The sequence below is a fragment of the Tamandua tetradactyla genome, chromosome 1 (assembly GCF_023851605.1).
Source record: "Tamandua tetradactyla isolate mTamTet1 chromosome 1, mTamTet1.pri, whole genome shotgun sequence".
Lineage (NCBI taxonomy): Eukaryota > Metazoa > Chordata > Mammalia > Pilosa > Myrmecophagidae > Tamandua > Tamandua tetradactyla.
In genome coordinates this window covers 121538605-121554622 of record NC_135327.1, presented here as the reverse complement: position 1 = coordinate 121554622, position 16018 = coordinate 121538605, and the positions used below count along the sequence as shown (strand labels likewise).

Genomic DNA, 16018 nt, shown 5'->3' with positions numbered 1-16018 from the left:
CATGACACTGCTATCCCACAATCAGAATCTGATCTCTGAGTCGTTTTCTTTGTAATTGTGATGAATGTGCTTCGAGTCCGCTACATTCTGTGGCCTGGTCTCCTTTGTCAACAGTGGGGTACATTAAGGAGACAGCTGGTCAGTAATAAAGGAGATCCACTTGGGTATACAATTAACTAGGTAATATGCAGAATATGATAATTTCCATTAAGATGGCAGTCTGCTACATAGCTGAAATAGGCAATGTTTGATATTGTTCATTATTATTTATCATATTATCAAAGGAGATAGTCTGTTTTGTCACTTTTTTAAAAACAACGAATTAAACAATGGGAAACTTAGGCTTGCCGATAACAGGTTCTGGGACTGGAATATCTCTGCTGTCAATGGAATTCTCACTTTTTGTATCTTTCCGTAAACAAAGGGAAGTTCTCATGCCTGAATAGGCAGTGTGTTTGTGCACTCATGCAGGCGGAGCCTATCCAGCTCCGTTTCGCCCTTTCAAAATCTTTTAAAACTTCACAACCATAAATGCGTTTAGTGATATTATATAAATTTCATGCTTTATTTATTCTCATGTTTTGCCTAGGGCATCCCTGGTGAGTTTGGCCTTCCTGGTCCTGCTGGCCCAAGAGTAAGTGTTATATCATTCGTTTTCATAAACTTCTGGCTCTGTATCTTTAAAAGAAGTGGCGCTTTCTCCTATAGCCACTAATGACCTTCCAACAAGACCACATCGGATTCCTAAACTAATAGTAGCCTTTTTTTGTTTAATTGTTCATAATTCCTATTCAAAAGTAATCACATGATTATAAGAAACAGATGAACTAATGTATGCGTTATATTCCATGATTTATATGGACAGGTATGATAGATTTATAAGTAATCTCTTACTAAAAGTTCATTTTTTGCAATGTGTGTTGATATTCAATCTAAAGCTGAATTTGTGAGTTAATTTGACAGAAAAATAAAATAGATTTAATGTATCTGTGGTCATCAGATTATCTAGAATGATTAATTTACCCCTGAACCATCCCTTTATGTGGCTAGTTTCCACATATCTAGGAAGCCCAAACAAGTTTAGTGTCATTAAAGTTATAACAAGGTCCTTTGAAACAGTTGCAGTGTGAACTCATGATAACTATTCTGGCCCATGGAATGCTGTGTCATCATGATATTTAGATGCAGGTTGGGGAGATATTTAAATATACATATAGAGCGGACCATGGTGGCTCAGCAGGCAGAGTTCTTGCCTGCAATGCCGGAGACCCAGGTTTGATTCCTGATGCCTGTCCAAGCAAAATATATATATATACATATATACACGCACATAGATATATACCTCCTCTGTTGAATATTTATATAATTGCTATTATTAGTACTATTGCCTGTGCTTGCAGAAGGGAGGCACAGATATGACAGTGTCTAATCTTATCTACCCGGCATTGCTATTCAGCTAAAATGAATATATTCCCTATAAATACCACACATAACTGTCAACTATTTTTATCCAAGGATCTATCAGGTAAAAGACAATAAAAGGAAAGGAACTCTAAAAGTTGAAAATTATACTCTAGAAGCAACAGATTTTGGAGTTGTAGACCACTAGAGCTGAATGAGACTTTAGAGGTGATTTCCTCTTCATTTTACCAGTGGCATAAATAAGGAAAAAAAAAAAAAAGAACTATAATTTGTTAATAAATGGTAGAGCCAGGACTGCAAAGGTCAACAGGTATGAACTTTGGTATGTAAAACAGTATGAGCAATGCAGCATCCCTCCCCACTCTGCAGGGCGAACGTGGTCCCCCAGGAGAGAGCGGTGCTGTTGGTCCCTCTGGTGCCATTGGAAGCCGAGGTCCTTCTGGACCCCCAGGGCCCGACGGAAACAAGGTAAGAGCACTATGTTACATGATGCTGGTTTGGCCCAGCCTACCCTAGAATAAATACATCTTTTACAATAAAATAAGTGTTTTTCACATTTTCATTTATTTTCAGTTCTGTGATGGGTCCCATTTCTGTAAATAATAATCTGATTCCAGTGAACCTGAATTATTTCAAAGGAAAACCAAGGCACTTATCCCAGTGTTTTATAGATGTAATGAAATCCGTTGTGGGTTTTCGCCCCTTTCCCATCACATTGTTCTCACTTCTGTTTTAATCTTGAAACAACATATACATTTGGACATTATTTTTAGAGCATAAAACTTTACTTTTTCAACATCCCACCCCATCAAGTAAAATGTCAAAAAGTAATTCAGTTTTAATAATAAGAGAATTTATTATGGTACAAAGTAACTGAACAGTACATTGACCCCAGAAATAGAAGCCTGAAAACTTAAGTTCTGAAATACAACCTGTGGATCAGATTTCAAAAGAGGTGGACTTAGATATTCTGAAAAAGAGTTTACTTTTAACCACAATAAGCAGAAAGTAACTCATATTACCTTTAGGGATAGAAACCCCAAAGATTATCTGCACAAAGGGTTTTTGTATGTGGGAGTATTTTTTTTTTGGGGGGGGGGGGAGGTGATAAAAGCAGGGTAAGAAGGAAAGAGGAAATAAGAAAGGAAAAGTATGGTTCTGTAAGACAGTAGAAGTACTTTCAAAGAGATTTAGCCCAGAAGCTACCCAACAGGTTTTAAGTACTTGGAAATGCAAGGTTTTCTGTGAAAATGGAAGTTTATAGTCCCCACTCTTAAAGAGATTAAAATGCAAATATCTCCCCTGTGATACGGTCTCTTTCCATGATTCCTGTCTGGGCTAAGAGACTTTTCCTTAAAAAATGTTTGTGGGCATTTTGTGGGCCCTCTGGATCCCATTGTCTTGTATTCTTGTTTTTCATGTCTGTCTTAACTTAAGAAGATTGGGAGCAAGTTACAGGGGAGTTACAGCCACCCTCTTCTTTTTAGTTCTTCTTTTTCAGTTACTATGTCAAGGATAGCATCACCCTCTGTTGTATTCTCCTTCCTTTCAACAGCCCTTCTTTTTGTGTTTTTAGCAGGCAAAAATCATATCTATTAAATGTTTAAGTTGGAATACTCACATACTTTGGTTCTTCAATTTCTTTTACCACTGAAATAATTGATTCCACATGTGTTTAATTCAAGGGTGAACCTGGTGTCCTGGGCGCTCCGGGCACTGCCGGTCCAGCTGGTTCCGGTGGACTCCCAGGAGAGAGGGGTGCTGCTGGCATACCTGGAGGCAAGGGAGAAAAGGTACCCACTCAGTGATGGACTTCAGTCCCTAATTGTTGATGAACTCTATCAAAGAAGGCTGCAAAGGATGCCCTGTTTGTTTGCTTTTATCATTCTTGGCAGATGGTATGGTAGCATTTTGATATCTATCTATGTATTTCCCTCTGCCACCTAGCACCTATGCATTTTTAAACTCACTAATCTGGCAAAATTCCTTGCTACCATGGAATTTCATGCAAACAGATGGTGTTGAGTAATACATGAGGCTCATTTTAATGCCACTAACAATAATGCTTCATCCTGCCCTAATTAATGGGAATAAACTATATTGAACAGCTGTCAACCATGCTGCCGCATGACTTATGCCATAAGAAGGATCAGACACCATAGCCCATGGTAATGTTGCCTTATAATTCTGTCCTCATGAATCTGTACCTTCCTTGATTATGCTTCAGGAGGGTAGTGGACATTAAAAAAAAAAAAAGACTGCTTAGCATTAATCTGGAAAAGGCTTTAAATTATTTTTCTAATTTCTCCCCCTCATTCAACATCTAAGAAATGATATGTAATATAGACCTTACTAGAGATCTTAAATGACTGAAAGTATTACAGCATCTTCTGTAAAAGCACTTCCAATGAAAACAAACAGTTGCCTCCACTTTATAATCACAGGGTGAAACCGGTCTCAGAGGTGAAGTTGGTACCACAGGCAGAGATGGTGCTCGTGTGAGTGGAATTTTGTTTCTTTGCACATAGATTTTGTTTTTCACATTTTACTGATTTTGAATTGAGTTTTCCAAAATAGAGTTGACAAAAGAAGAATTCGAGTGTAGTAAAATAGTCCCCCATTCCTTTCTGGATGTATGCCTAGTAATATAATTTTATGTGTTCCAGTAGAAGACTCAATGGAACTTATTCCTTTAGAAACACATAGCCATTCAATTCCCAGACCATGTACCCCCCCCAAAAAAAAACCACACATAGCCAAACTTCTCTTTCTTTCCTCTTGTTAACTATACCAACAATAAACTACAAACCAAAAGCTCTAGGTTTAATACAATTTTAAATGACTGTTTTAAGTTAAAATAGGGTTTTTTTAAAAAGACATTACTTCTCATACATTTTAAGAGGCCAGAACTTCTAAAAAAGTCCTCTTTCTTCAAATGCATGCCCAAGGAATTTTATCATTCAAAGAGCAGCCCCAAAGATTAGCTAGTAATGGTCCAATGGAGATGCCAAAAATAGTCCCATAACTGTATAATAATCTAATAATTTAACATCTCTTTCAGATCAGAGACTGCCTTAGTTCTTTCTTCCCACTATCCCTGGTAAACTCATGGAGGCACATTCAACAAAAGTCCTTCTTTGAATCACACAGTCCTAACACAGTCCTAGCAGTTTCAAAGGATGCTTCTCATTTTCTGCTCTTCGGGGAGTTTTTTGAGTGGAGAGTTTGGATCTCCCAAATTCCTACACTGCCCTTGACTTACACATTTCCACATTTATTACCAAACACTTTCCTTCCAATAGTCTTGAATTAGAGCTGAAATGTATCAGACTCTTTTGAGGTCCCACTAGAGTGTGCAGTAAGAATGTTCCATCACTGTCTGAGTAGGGGAAGGGGGGATGGCAAGGCTGATTTTGGATGGTATGGGATATTATGAGTAAGGCATGTTTCCTTTTTGGTACTAGGGTATTCCTGGTGCTGTGGGGGCCCCTGGTCCTGCTGGAGCCACTGGTGACCGGGTACGCATGTATTTTCACAGAGTTGTGACTCTCTGAGCCAATAGTAGCATCTAAAATTTCCTGCCCACACAAGTCCCAAAGAGCCCCCACCCACTCATTTTGAAATCTAGCTATTGTGAAGGGGTAGCAGGAAACAAATGTTGCATGTCTAGTGTTCTCTTTCACTTCTGTATAGATGTTCCAGCAATCTGATCTATACTCTAATCTCCTTCATTCATTTTAAAGTTTTTCCCTGTTGCCCATTAGCAATATCCTAATGCACTGAGCATTCACAAGGCCTTCAGTTGTAAAAAATCAATAAAGCATATAGTGTGACTATTTCACATTGAATAGTCCACTTAAATTAGACCTTACTTATTGTATTGAAAAGACTGCAACAAATAGATCAGCTACATGCCCATCTAAAAATTAAATTGTTCTCCTAAGTATTGTGGGCACTGAGTTATAGTGCTTTTGCAAGTATATGAGCAGTACCACTTGTGTCCCCCAAATGAATACAACCTTTAAATGGAGTAAGGACCCACTTCATTTTACCCTGTGCTTTAACATTGGTAATCTCTCTCGAGGCCACCGCAAACTGACAATAGCCCACCATGTACCGTTGTTCACTCTCCCTTTGACCTCTTTGAACTTCTATGTGAGTCATATTAACAAACTCATCTTTGGTCCCATGATAGGGTGAAGCTGGTGCTGCTGGTCCCGCTGGTCCTGTCGGTCCTCGTGGTAGCCCTGTAAGTAGAAACCTGGGTAATTCTAGACACTCCTACCTCACTACTTTTAGATATGGGTAAACCAAGGGTTGCTGAAACATGTTTAAGTGCCTTCTTCCACCTAGGGTGAACGTGGTGAAGTTGGTGCTGCTGGACCCAACGGATTTGCTGGTCCTGCTGTGAGTATCATGTAATGAAAGTTCATCTGCAAACATCCTAAATTGGGGAGTACAGTGAAATGGAATAGCAGAATGATAGCTGATCCTTTCCAACAGGGTGCTGCTGGTCAACCTGGTGCTAAAGGAGAAAGAGGAACCAAAGGACCTAAGGGTGAAAATGGTGTCGTTGGCCCCACAGGCCCCATTGGAGCTGCTGGCCTAGCTGTAAGTTAAATCCACTGGTGGTCCACACAGCCAGTGAGATTACCCATGAGATCTTATTCAATATACACAGACCAAGTGTCTACTGTCCACATAAAAGATGAGAGAAAATAAAAACTTACATTTGTATGCCATTTAAAATTTATGAAAGTTTTATAGACTGTCTTATTTTAATTCTTCAGTAACCCCACAAGAATGGTAATATTGAAGTAAGGAGATTGACATTTATTTCTTATGCCACAGATGATCGTATCTTCTAGTAGAAATGACAGAAGATTAGAAAATAAAAGATATTATCTATTAGTAATAGATAAGGAAATGCTTCTAATAGATAAGGAAATGAACCCTTTTAAGAATAGCACAGCATCTACAAGAATTGCTTGTTCAGTGAACTGACCCTGTCTTTTTGTTCCCGTTAGGGTCCAAATGGTCCCCCAGGCCCTGCTGGAAGTCGTGGTGACGGTGGCCCCCCTGTGAGTATTTAGGATCCATTAGGAATGACTTGAAATTTGGAATTTTTGCTAAACCTCGATTTGATAAGAAGACTTTGGAAATTCAAGTTAATTCTAGTCAGAGCAATTAATGGCATTGAAGTTTAGGTCAGGTACATGGGATGTGAACTTCATCCCCGCTGGAAGTGAGTTCAGAATATATTGCTACTAGCTCACTCGATATAATAATCAAAGTTGGCTGGGGTCATTGAATTGTGAAGTGGATAAAATATTTCTTTGTTGTCCTTTACCCTTTAATTAGTTCCCCACTTCTTCTGCCTGACCAAATCCTTCCCCTTGACATCTAATGTTCTCACACGGATGCCCTAATGAACTCTACCAACTCCTTCTCTCACTAGACAGCACTTAATGTCATTGTACCTTCCTCTGGAGACAAACTTACCTATTCAATGCCTATTCCCTTTGCACCTACCCAAGTAATTAAAATATATTAATGTATACACATTAACAGGTAATAATGGCATAGTGTGTTATCTTCTTGCCCTGGTAATCATCAGATGATGTATTAGCAAGAGTCAAAATGGCCTGAATCTTGCACTTAATGCAAAATATGGGCATTATAGCCAGGGGTTTGTTGGTAAGGAAGATGTGTGGAAAAGCTAGAACTTCAGGGTCCTGGTTAGAACATATCCTATAGGAGGCTGTGTCCTCCCTCCTCTTTGACTCATCCCTGGTGACCCATATTAAGGATTTCCCAAAGGAGACATCCTACCTTACCCAAAACCTTGGTGTTGGTATTGACTGTGCAATTGTGATGTGCTTGGTTCTAGGGTGTTACTGGCTTCCCGGGTGCTGCTGGACGGACTGGTCCTCCTGGGCCCTCTGTACGTAAATCACTTCAAGCTTATGTTTTCATTAAGTCCACCCCAAAGCCCTGACGTCTGGTCAGGAAACCAGTAAGAAACACGCTGTGGAAGCATGTTAAAAATATTTGCTATTACTTTCCTCCTCCAAAACCAGTTTGTCTGAACCATTAAGGCAAAACCATCCCAAATTATATTTTATAATATCAGTTTAAGAGGATTTTATTCATGCAAAGCCCAGTCCCCTTTTAGAGGCACAGTCTCTGTGTTAAAAATAAAAAGCAGAACCATTTTAGTCACATATCTGATATTTCTATAACTAATTACCCTTTATGGCCAACATTCTTCCTCCATTGTTAAGGTATAATTGTCCCTGAATTTAAAGATGGTTTGGCCTCTAATTTAATTCTAATTCAGACTGTCCTGTCAGTAGTCAAGAGAATTTAATTAATTACTAAGGATTAAGTCTTCCAGTTAAGGTTTCAGGGGGAAAAAAATGGCAAAGATGTTGATTTCTTGGAATCCTTTTGCAGGGTCATACCAGAAAAATCTTCATTCCCTGTAGGCATTTAATTAAACCTCGTTGAGTGCATATGTGATTCCTCAATTAGGAGCAAAATGCCAGTATTGACTTTCTTCAGAAAAGAATTGAGGCAGAGTCCGCCAAAACCCAAAGTCCCATTCATTTATGATGAATTCATATAACCCTACATAGCTCTGAGTCCAGTGTTCCAGGATGCTGGTGGCAGGACACTGCCTTTTCTTACAGAATTTTGTCATAGACCCTGCCTCAGTTATTTGCTTTATTACAGCCTCAGAAGAAGGGAGAAGATAATTGCTTCTTTCTACAAAAAAGAATGTTAAAAGTCTAAACATTTCCCCATCATAATGGCCAGGATATTATTTTGTCGCCTCACACTGTTTGCCTCTTAATCTCTGGAAGTCTCTGCTGCTCTTTTCCAGGTCCGTGATGCTTACCAGAAAGTAAGTGACCTTGTACATTTGCTCACAGGGTATTACTGGCCCTCCTGGCCCTCCTGGTGCTGCTGGTAAAGAAGGGCTCCGTGGTCCTCGTGGTGACCAAGGTCCAGTCGGACGATCTGGAGAAACAGGTGCTGTTGGCCCCCCCGGCTTTACTGGTGAAAAGGGTCCCTCCGGAGAACCTGGTACTGCTGTAAGTGTCTTCAAACTCATCTTTCTTAATACCTTGTGTTGAATTAAAATAAAACCTTCACACATATATTCAAGTGTTACATATTTGTGGATGAGTATTGCAGTCTTCCAAACAGGGCTCAGTTGAGCCACAGAATCTTTCCAACAGATATTGAGGTGCCCCAGACTCAGCAGATGCTCAGAAGGTGTTAGATGGGGATGACAGTCAGTGAGAGAACTCACTGTTTAGCCACAATCACCCTTTCAGCTGCTATGGAGGATCTCTTCCTGATTCCCGGGTTAGAGCAGATACCCATTACCATCAAAATCCCATTGGATGGCCCTCTTACTGTAAATTAATCAGCCTCATTAAGCCAGTGACTCCTTAAGCCTGCATCGGCCAGTATTATTACTGCTCAGAAATTTGTCTCTCTCAGCCCTGGCCCAGTTCAGCAGGCCAAGGTCAAAGCTTGTTTTCCTGCACATGTCTACAAAACTACTCCACCATCCCAGATGATCTCATTAACCTCAATCACATATTTTTAAAAATTTTATACCATTAGTTTTAAGGAGAAACCAAGTTAACAAATACATTTGTGGTATGTGTGTGTGTGTGTATGTGTGTGCGCGTGTGTATGTGCGTGCGCATTGACTGACAGATATATAGATCTGTATGCCAAGATGTAAGTGCTTTGTCATCACTACAGAAAAGACTCCAAGGATATGTTCTACTAATAGGAGAGCACTAGTCGTGATCTATACCGAGGACAGCTCATTTGTACAGTCCTCAAGCCAGCCTTGTGTCATCAGCTAGGACCTGACTGTAATACCCGTTGTTTTCTTCTTATTTAGGGACCCCCTGGGACTGCAGGTCCTCAGGGTCTTCTTGGTGCTCCCGGCATCCTGGGTCTCCCAGGCTCTCGAGGTGAACGTGGTCTGCCAGGTGTTTCTGGAGCTGTGGTGAGCATTTGACACCATTTTGATTTGCATTAACATGATAAAAGATTTTAAAGCTGCCACTTCAAATGTGACAGATTGATCACTGAATAACTCCACTTAAGATTTTTATTCATCACATCTTCTTTCTACAGATCACATGTCACTTATCTAAGAAGCTTGAATACCACCTTACTTAGACACACACTATAGAGACACAGCTTAACATTATGCAGAATGATTTTTGTTCTTTTTACATGTTTAAGAATGATATAAGCTGTAACTGCATTTACTTCTCTGCAGTATGAAATGCTGGCATCATTTATTCTGAGGGAAGACTGCAACTCTAGAAGTTCTGAATCATTCCATTAAATCATACACAATGACAGCAACATGGAACCTTCTTATCTCCATAAACTCTATCAATTTTATGAATTCATTTCACTTGGGATATTGAACAAAACCAAATTCACCTTGTACAGCCCAGGATTCCATAATTACATAAATCCTACCATCTAGGTGTGTGGGAGGGAGGGGGGAATCTCTGATGACACTTCTTGTCATCTGATGACCGAATCAAATTCAATTTACCTTCTCACTTCAAACCAGAATCTCTGGGCTAGGGCTGGTTTTGGAGGGTGAGGTTAGCATGCAGTCCAATGAGACAGATACCGTTTTATCTTCTCTCCCTCTTTAGGGTGAGCCTGGTCCTCTTGGCATCTCAGGCCCTCCTGGAGCCCGTGGTCCCTCTGGTGCTGTGGGTAGTCCTGGAGTCAACGGTGCTCCTGGTGAGGCTGGCCGAGATGTGAGTCCAACCCTTGGTTTGTAAAACAAAACAGAGCAGTATTTGGTGTGAGGGTAACTTTAGGTGAGTAGTGGAGTTCTCTCAACCCAAGTGTCTGAACTAGATGGTCTGTTTCTACATCTCCATAAGTTCTACATGTGCTGGCCACTCCTAGTATTGAAATTATTAAGTTACTTGGGCTTGGAAAATGTTGATAGAATGCTTCAATGTTGGGCCACCATTTAAAAGACCTCTAAGCAATCTATGTTGGCACGTTCTTTTTCCTATTTTTTAAAAGTCTGAAGTGTTGAGTACCAGGAGTGATGAAGGTGGGCCAGCTGGAGCCTCAGGGCCGGTGGGCAGCGGGGCCTCACTAAGCGCTTTAATGTGTGTGGTGTGGTATCTTCACAGGGCAACCCTGGGAATGATGGCCCCCCTGGACGGGATGGTCTCCCTGGACATAAGGTCAGTGCCCCTCTTCATCAAACTCTGTCTTATTTAAAAGCCGTTAACATCCAGGCCAGATCCAAGCAGAGCTTCCTTTTGCCTTTGGTAGGGAGAACGTGGTTACGCTGGCAACCCTGGTCCCGCTGGCGCGGCAGGTGCCCCTGGTCCTCATGGCACTGTGGGTCCCACTGGCAAACATGGAAACCGTGGTGAACCTGTGAGTTTGTAAATACCATCCCTGAGTGTGGTCATCCTCACGGCCTTCACTTATTGCACCTTCCCACCCTGGGGACTGATGGAGACATGGGGAGGGGGATTTTAGGCATGGCTGTTGAGTGGAGCTTTTCTTTTCCAATTCCCAGGGTCCTGCTGGTGTTGTTGGTCCCGTCGGTGCCATTGGTCCAAGAGGTCCGAGCGTACGTACACGATGAAGATTTCTTTACAAATTGACATTTAGCCAGGATCAATCTAGGCTTTCCATTAAGAAAATAAGCAATAGACATGCTGGGCTTCATATTTTTTTAAAAAAATTTATTCTGTGTTGAGAATTGCTTCAAATAGCTTGATATATTTTAATTCTTTCCTGCTTATTTGTATTAAATAATCACAACTAGGTAGCCACTTTCCAGACAGCTCAACAAAAGCAGATTAAGGGAAGAAGAGCCTTAGAGATGGGTGTAGCACCCACATGGCTTTTTTTCCTTTGCATGTCTTGAGTGACTTTTGGAAACAGATTAAACAGGTATTTGTAGAGAAGTGAGTGTCATTTTTTAAAAAGAACGTAAATGTCCTATTGGTTTTACTCTCTCATTGCAGGGCCCACAAGGTCTTCGAGGTGACAAGGGGGAGCCTGGTGATAAGGGGCCCCGAGGTCTTCCTGGCTTAAAGGGACACAACGGATTGCAGGGTCTTCCTGGTCTTGCTGTAAGTAAATCGTGGCCATCCAGCATGGATAGTCATCTTAAAGACCTTCCGTTCAGCATGGTCTTCCCAAATTTCCATCGCTTTTGTTCCAACACCTTCTGTGTCATCTCTATTGCCCATTCTCTGGTTAAATTCATCCCTTGGAGATAATGGTTTTTCATCCCAACACAAAAAGGTGAGGGTTAAGGAAGATAGAAATATACATGTATTAAAATATCCTGGCAACAATGTCCTTAAGCTCCTCTTAAAAGAAATATGATTTGGAGAATGACTAATACCACACTGCTGAAATAGCTTGTGGGGAAAAAAAATAATCGAATATAATAGATATAATGGGAGAGAAGAGCCCCACTTTACATTTTCAATGTTCTCAATCCAGAGTCCATGGAAACTAAAGTTTTGGCATTCAATTTGAAAAACGCAACAAAATCTATTTATTTTTACATGTTCTGAGAATGTGATTTTCTTCCTCTTCTCTCTTTAAAGGGTCAACATGGTGACCAAGGTGCTCCTGGCTCTGTGGGACCTGCTGGTCCTAGGGTAGGTCAATCTAAGAGGTGATTCCTTTCTGAAGTAGAAGCCGACGTGGGCAGAGAGCCTCCGGGCTCCACTCCCTTGTGCGTTTTCACTGAATCACATGGACTTGGTGTCCTTGTTTCTTAGGGCCCTGCTGGTCCTTCTGGGCCTCCTGGTAAAGATGGTCGCACTGGACATCCCGGAACAGTTGGACCTGCTGGCATCCGTGGCTCTCAGGGTAGTCAAGGTCCTAGCGTAAGTAACATTTTGGGAAATAACGAAGGACATCCCTGGCCTAAAGAGTATTTTCTTAAGACTAAACCAAGACAGTTATGAAAACCTATAAAGCAGTCGTACTTAAATACATTTTCTAAAATATATTAAAATTGTGTATCTGCAACAGGCCCTTTAAATCCCTATCAGCAAGTGTGCCTGGGAGCAAATTATTTATTTACAATGAACTTGTTTCTTTTTTACTTATTAGATCATGTTTTTGTATGCAGCTTGGTTGAAAATCTCTGCTGTCGTTGACTTCTGTTACTGTAACTAAGTAAAGCGCCTCCTTTCTCCCCACTCTCACTTTCACCTTTGCAGGGCCCTCCTGGTCCCCCTGGCCCTCCCGGCCCTCCTGGTGTGAGTGGTGGTGGTTATGACTTTGGTTACGACGGAGACTTCTACAGGGCTGACCAGCCTCGCTCACCACCCTCCCTCAGACCCAAGGATTATGAAGTTGATGCTACTCTAAAATCCCTCAACAACCAGATTGAGACCCTTCTTACTCCTGAAGGCTCAAAGAAGAACCCAGCTCGCACATGCCGTGACTTGAGACTCAGCCACCCAGAGTGGAACAGCGGTAGGTCATGATGTCCAAACCAGACTGACTCTTCTCATAAGTTGGCTTTTCAAAATCAGTTTCAGGCATAGGCCTACCAGCGTTTAATCTTGGAACTAAAATGTATTTGTGTGAAAAAAAAAATGCATCACGTGAACTCATACACAATTAATGGAGCATCATTTTCTTCTCCCATCCAGCACCCATTTTCAAGCTTCTCGTAGTACACATTTTGTCCTTTCCACAGCAATCTGAACCCCAAGTTGATTTTTCAGGGAGGAAAAGAGAGAAAGAAACTATCAAATCTTGCAAACAGCCACCCCTTTCCCATTAAACATGGGGTGCACAATGTAATAGTACAGTCAAAACTGTTACTATGGGAATCAGTATCTTTGACTATAAAGTATTAGAACCTATTAACCTCTACTCAACGAGAGGTTTTATGACCTGGGTCTTGTTTCCTTAAAAGGTCACTACTGGATTGACCCTAACCAAGGCTGCACTATGGATGCCATCAAAGTATACTGTGATTTCTCTACTGGTGAAACCTGCCTTCGGGTCCAACCTGAAAGCATCCCAGCCAAGAACTCATACAGGAGCTCCAAGCCCAAGAAACATGTCTGGCTAGGAGAAACTCTGAATGGTGGAACCCAGGTAAGAAGTCCTACAATTGTTCCTATAACATTTTGTTATACTTGTCTACTTTTTAATGATCTGGATTACACATTAAAAGATGGATTGCTTGGACACACCCATATAATCAAAAACTGTTATTTCAATTTGAGTTAACTGATCATCATCAAAGAAACTGATTGACATCCAGAGTGAAGGAGCAGGGGCCAGACCATAGGTCCACATGCATGTGCATTTTTGGAATATAAGATGCTTTTCTGAATTTTTAATCCAACCTTTTCACCAATTTTATTGAATGCCTATTAGTGAAAATTATTGGAAAAAAAAGAAGCCAGAATCTCTATCTCCTTGCTCACTTATTCTAAAGAAGAAACACATACATAAAGGCTTAATGAAGTAGGTATCATTTTAGATGACCTTGCCTCAGCTTAATTGGTTACATGTCCATTCCAGATAACTGATGCCTCAAAGACAAGTCAATTGAGTTTCCTTAAAAAGTACCGTTTTTAAGGTGCATAAGTGGTTCCATGGTAGAATGCTCACCTTTCATGAGGGAGACCCAGGTTCGATTCCTGGACCATGCACAAAAAAAGTACCCTTTTAAAAGGCTCAGGTCTGAGTCCATTATTCCTTTCTATTCCAGACCACAATTGTAGCTCTTAGGTGCACTTCATCTTTTTTACTTTTATTATCTGATAAATGTCCCAGCCCCTCTCCACTTAACCGGGATTCCTATCTTGTTCTCTGTAGTTTGAATATAATGAAGGAGTGACTCCCAAGGAAATGGCTACCCAACTTGCCTTCATGCGCCTGCTAGCCAACCATGCCTCTCAAAACATCACCTACCACTGCAAGAACAGCATTGCGTACATGGATGAGGAGACTGGTGACCTGAAAAAGGCTGTCATCCTGCAGGGCTCTAATGACGTTGAACTTGTTGCTGAGGGCAACAGCAGGTTCACTTACACTGTTCTCGTAGATGGCTGCTCTGTAAGTAGACATGAAATATGGGAAAAAGGAGGGAGGGAGGTAGTTCTAGCTTGACCATTAAATGAACAGATGAATGGAAGACCTAACTTATTTATCTTTCTTATAAATGTATTTATTTAAATTCAAATGGTAAATCTAGAGTATTATCATGTTTTGCCTTCTGAAATGTTTTCATGTATTCCATGTCCATGAATTAGTTGTGTTTCCTTTAACATGCATTTGCTAAATGGTGTTGTACACCCAAAACTTAAAATTAATTGAGGTGAAAAGGAGCCAAGCTATAATTTATAGATTTTGTATTAGTAAGGCCTACATTTGTTTCTCTCTGCTTCTCCACAATATGCTATAATTTAAAGACCCACCCAAATTCTACCTCCTCCTCCCAATATGTACACACACCAACCCTGAAAGGAATATTTTAGAAATAAGTTACTTAGTATGTGTTGAAGCATTAATAAAACAAAATTGAACCTAGTTGGGAAGTCCTTCCCCTGAAGCCACTCTTGATGCTGCTGTTTCAAAGATGAACCACAAAGATGTGTCGATGTGGGACACATAGCTTCAGGGTAACACCGATAGGCAAAAAAAAAAAAAAAAAAATGGTTCTTATAAAAGTTAAAATGTCAATGTTAACAGGTTCAGAAATAGTGCTGCTTTATTTATCCTTTTTATTCCCTTTTTTTAAAACAGAGAAAGACAAATGAATGGGAAAAGACAATCATCGAGTACAAAACAAATAAGCCGTCTCGCCTGCCCATCCTTGACATTGCACCTTTGGACATTGGTGGTGCTGACCAAGAAATCAAATTGGACGTTGGCCCTGTCTGTTTCAAATAAATGAACTCAAACTAAATTTTTAAAAAAGAAATCCGAACAAACTTTCTCTCTTTGCCATTTCTTCTTCTTCTTCTTTTCTTAACTGAAAGCTGAATCCTTCCATTTCTTTTGCAGATCTACTTGCTTAAATTGTGGGCAAAAGAGAAGGAGAAGGATTGATCAGAGCATTGTGCAATATGGTTTAATAAACTCCCTCCCATCTTTCCCTTATCCCAAAGATTTGGAATTTTTCAACACTCTTACACCTGTGTGAAAAATGTCAACCTTTGTAAGAAAACCAAAATAAAATTTCAAAATGAAATAAAAACCATGAACATTTGCACCACTTGTGGCTTCTGAATATCTTCCACAGAGGGAAGTTTAAATCCCAAACTTCCAAAGGTTTAAACTACCTCAAAACACTTTTCTGCGAGTGTGATCCACATCATTGGGTGCTGACCTAGCCAGAGATTGACTGAGGTACTTGTCTTGTTTTATTCATAATGCAAAGGTGCTAATTAATAGTATTTCAGATACTTGAATGTTGATGGTGCTAGAGGAATTTGAAAAGAAATACTTCGTATTGAGTTGTATTGTTTTTTCTTCCCCATTTGATTTAACGTCCGTATTTTCCATCTTATCC

The 16018-nt window shown here is 40.4% G+C and overlaps 1 protein-coding gene across 1 annotated transcript in view; it reads left to right on the top strand.

Annotated features, from left to right (window-relative positions):
* Positions 1 to 15715, top strand: part of COL1A2 (collagen type I alpha 2 chain) — a 35526-nt gene extending 19811 nt beyond the window's left edge. Inside the window, exons 29-51 of the mRNA XM_077123670.1 lie at positions 590 to 634; positions 1792 to 1890; positions 3108 to 3215; positions 3867 to 3920; positions 4887 to 4940; positions 5618 to 5671; positions 5776 to 5829; positions 5926 to 6033; positions 6450 to 6503; positions 7313 to 7366; positions 8358 to 8519; positions 9350 to 9457; positions 10131 to 10238; positions 10629 to 10682; positions 10774 to 10881; positions 11027 to 11080; positions 11481 to 11588; positions 12075 to 12128; positions 12252 to 12359; positions 12699 to 12957; positions 13406 to 13590; positions 14320 to 14559; positions 15250 to 15715. Coding sequence (XP_076979785.1) covers positions 590 to 634; positions 1792 to 1890; positions 3108 to 3215; positions 3867 to 3920; positions 4887 to 4940; positions 5618 to 5671; positions 5776 to 5829; positions 5926 to 6033; positions 6450 to 6503; positions 7313 to 7366; positions 8358 to 8519; positions 9350 to 9457; positions 10131 to 10238; positions 10629 to 10682; positions 10774 to 10881; positions 11027 to 11080; positions 11481 to 11588; positions 12075 to 12128; positions 12252 to 12359; positions 12699 to 12957; positions 13406 to 13590; positions 14320 to 14559; positions 15250 to 15396 — 2379 coding nt within the window. The 3' untranslated portion in view covers positions 15397 to 15715. The remainder of the gene's footprint in view (positions 1 to 589; positions 635 to 1791; positions 1891 to 3107; positions 3216 to 3866; positions 3921 to 4886; positions 4941 to 5617; positions 5672 to 5775; positions 5830 to 5925; positions 6034 to 6449; positions 6504 to 7312; positions 7367 to 8357; positions 8520 to 9349; positions 9458 to 10130; positions 10239 to 10628; positions 10683 to 10773; positions 10882 to 11026; positions 11081 to 11480; positions 11589 to 12074; positions 12129 to 12251; positions 12360 to 12698; positions 12958 to 13405; positions 13591 to 14319; positions 14560 to 15249) is intronic.
* The last annotated feature ends 303 nt before the right edge of the window (positions 15716 to 16018 follow it).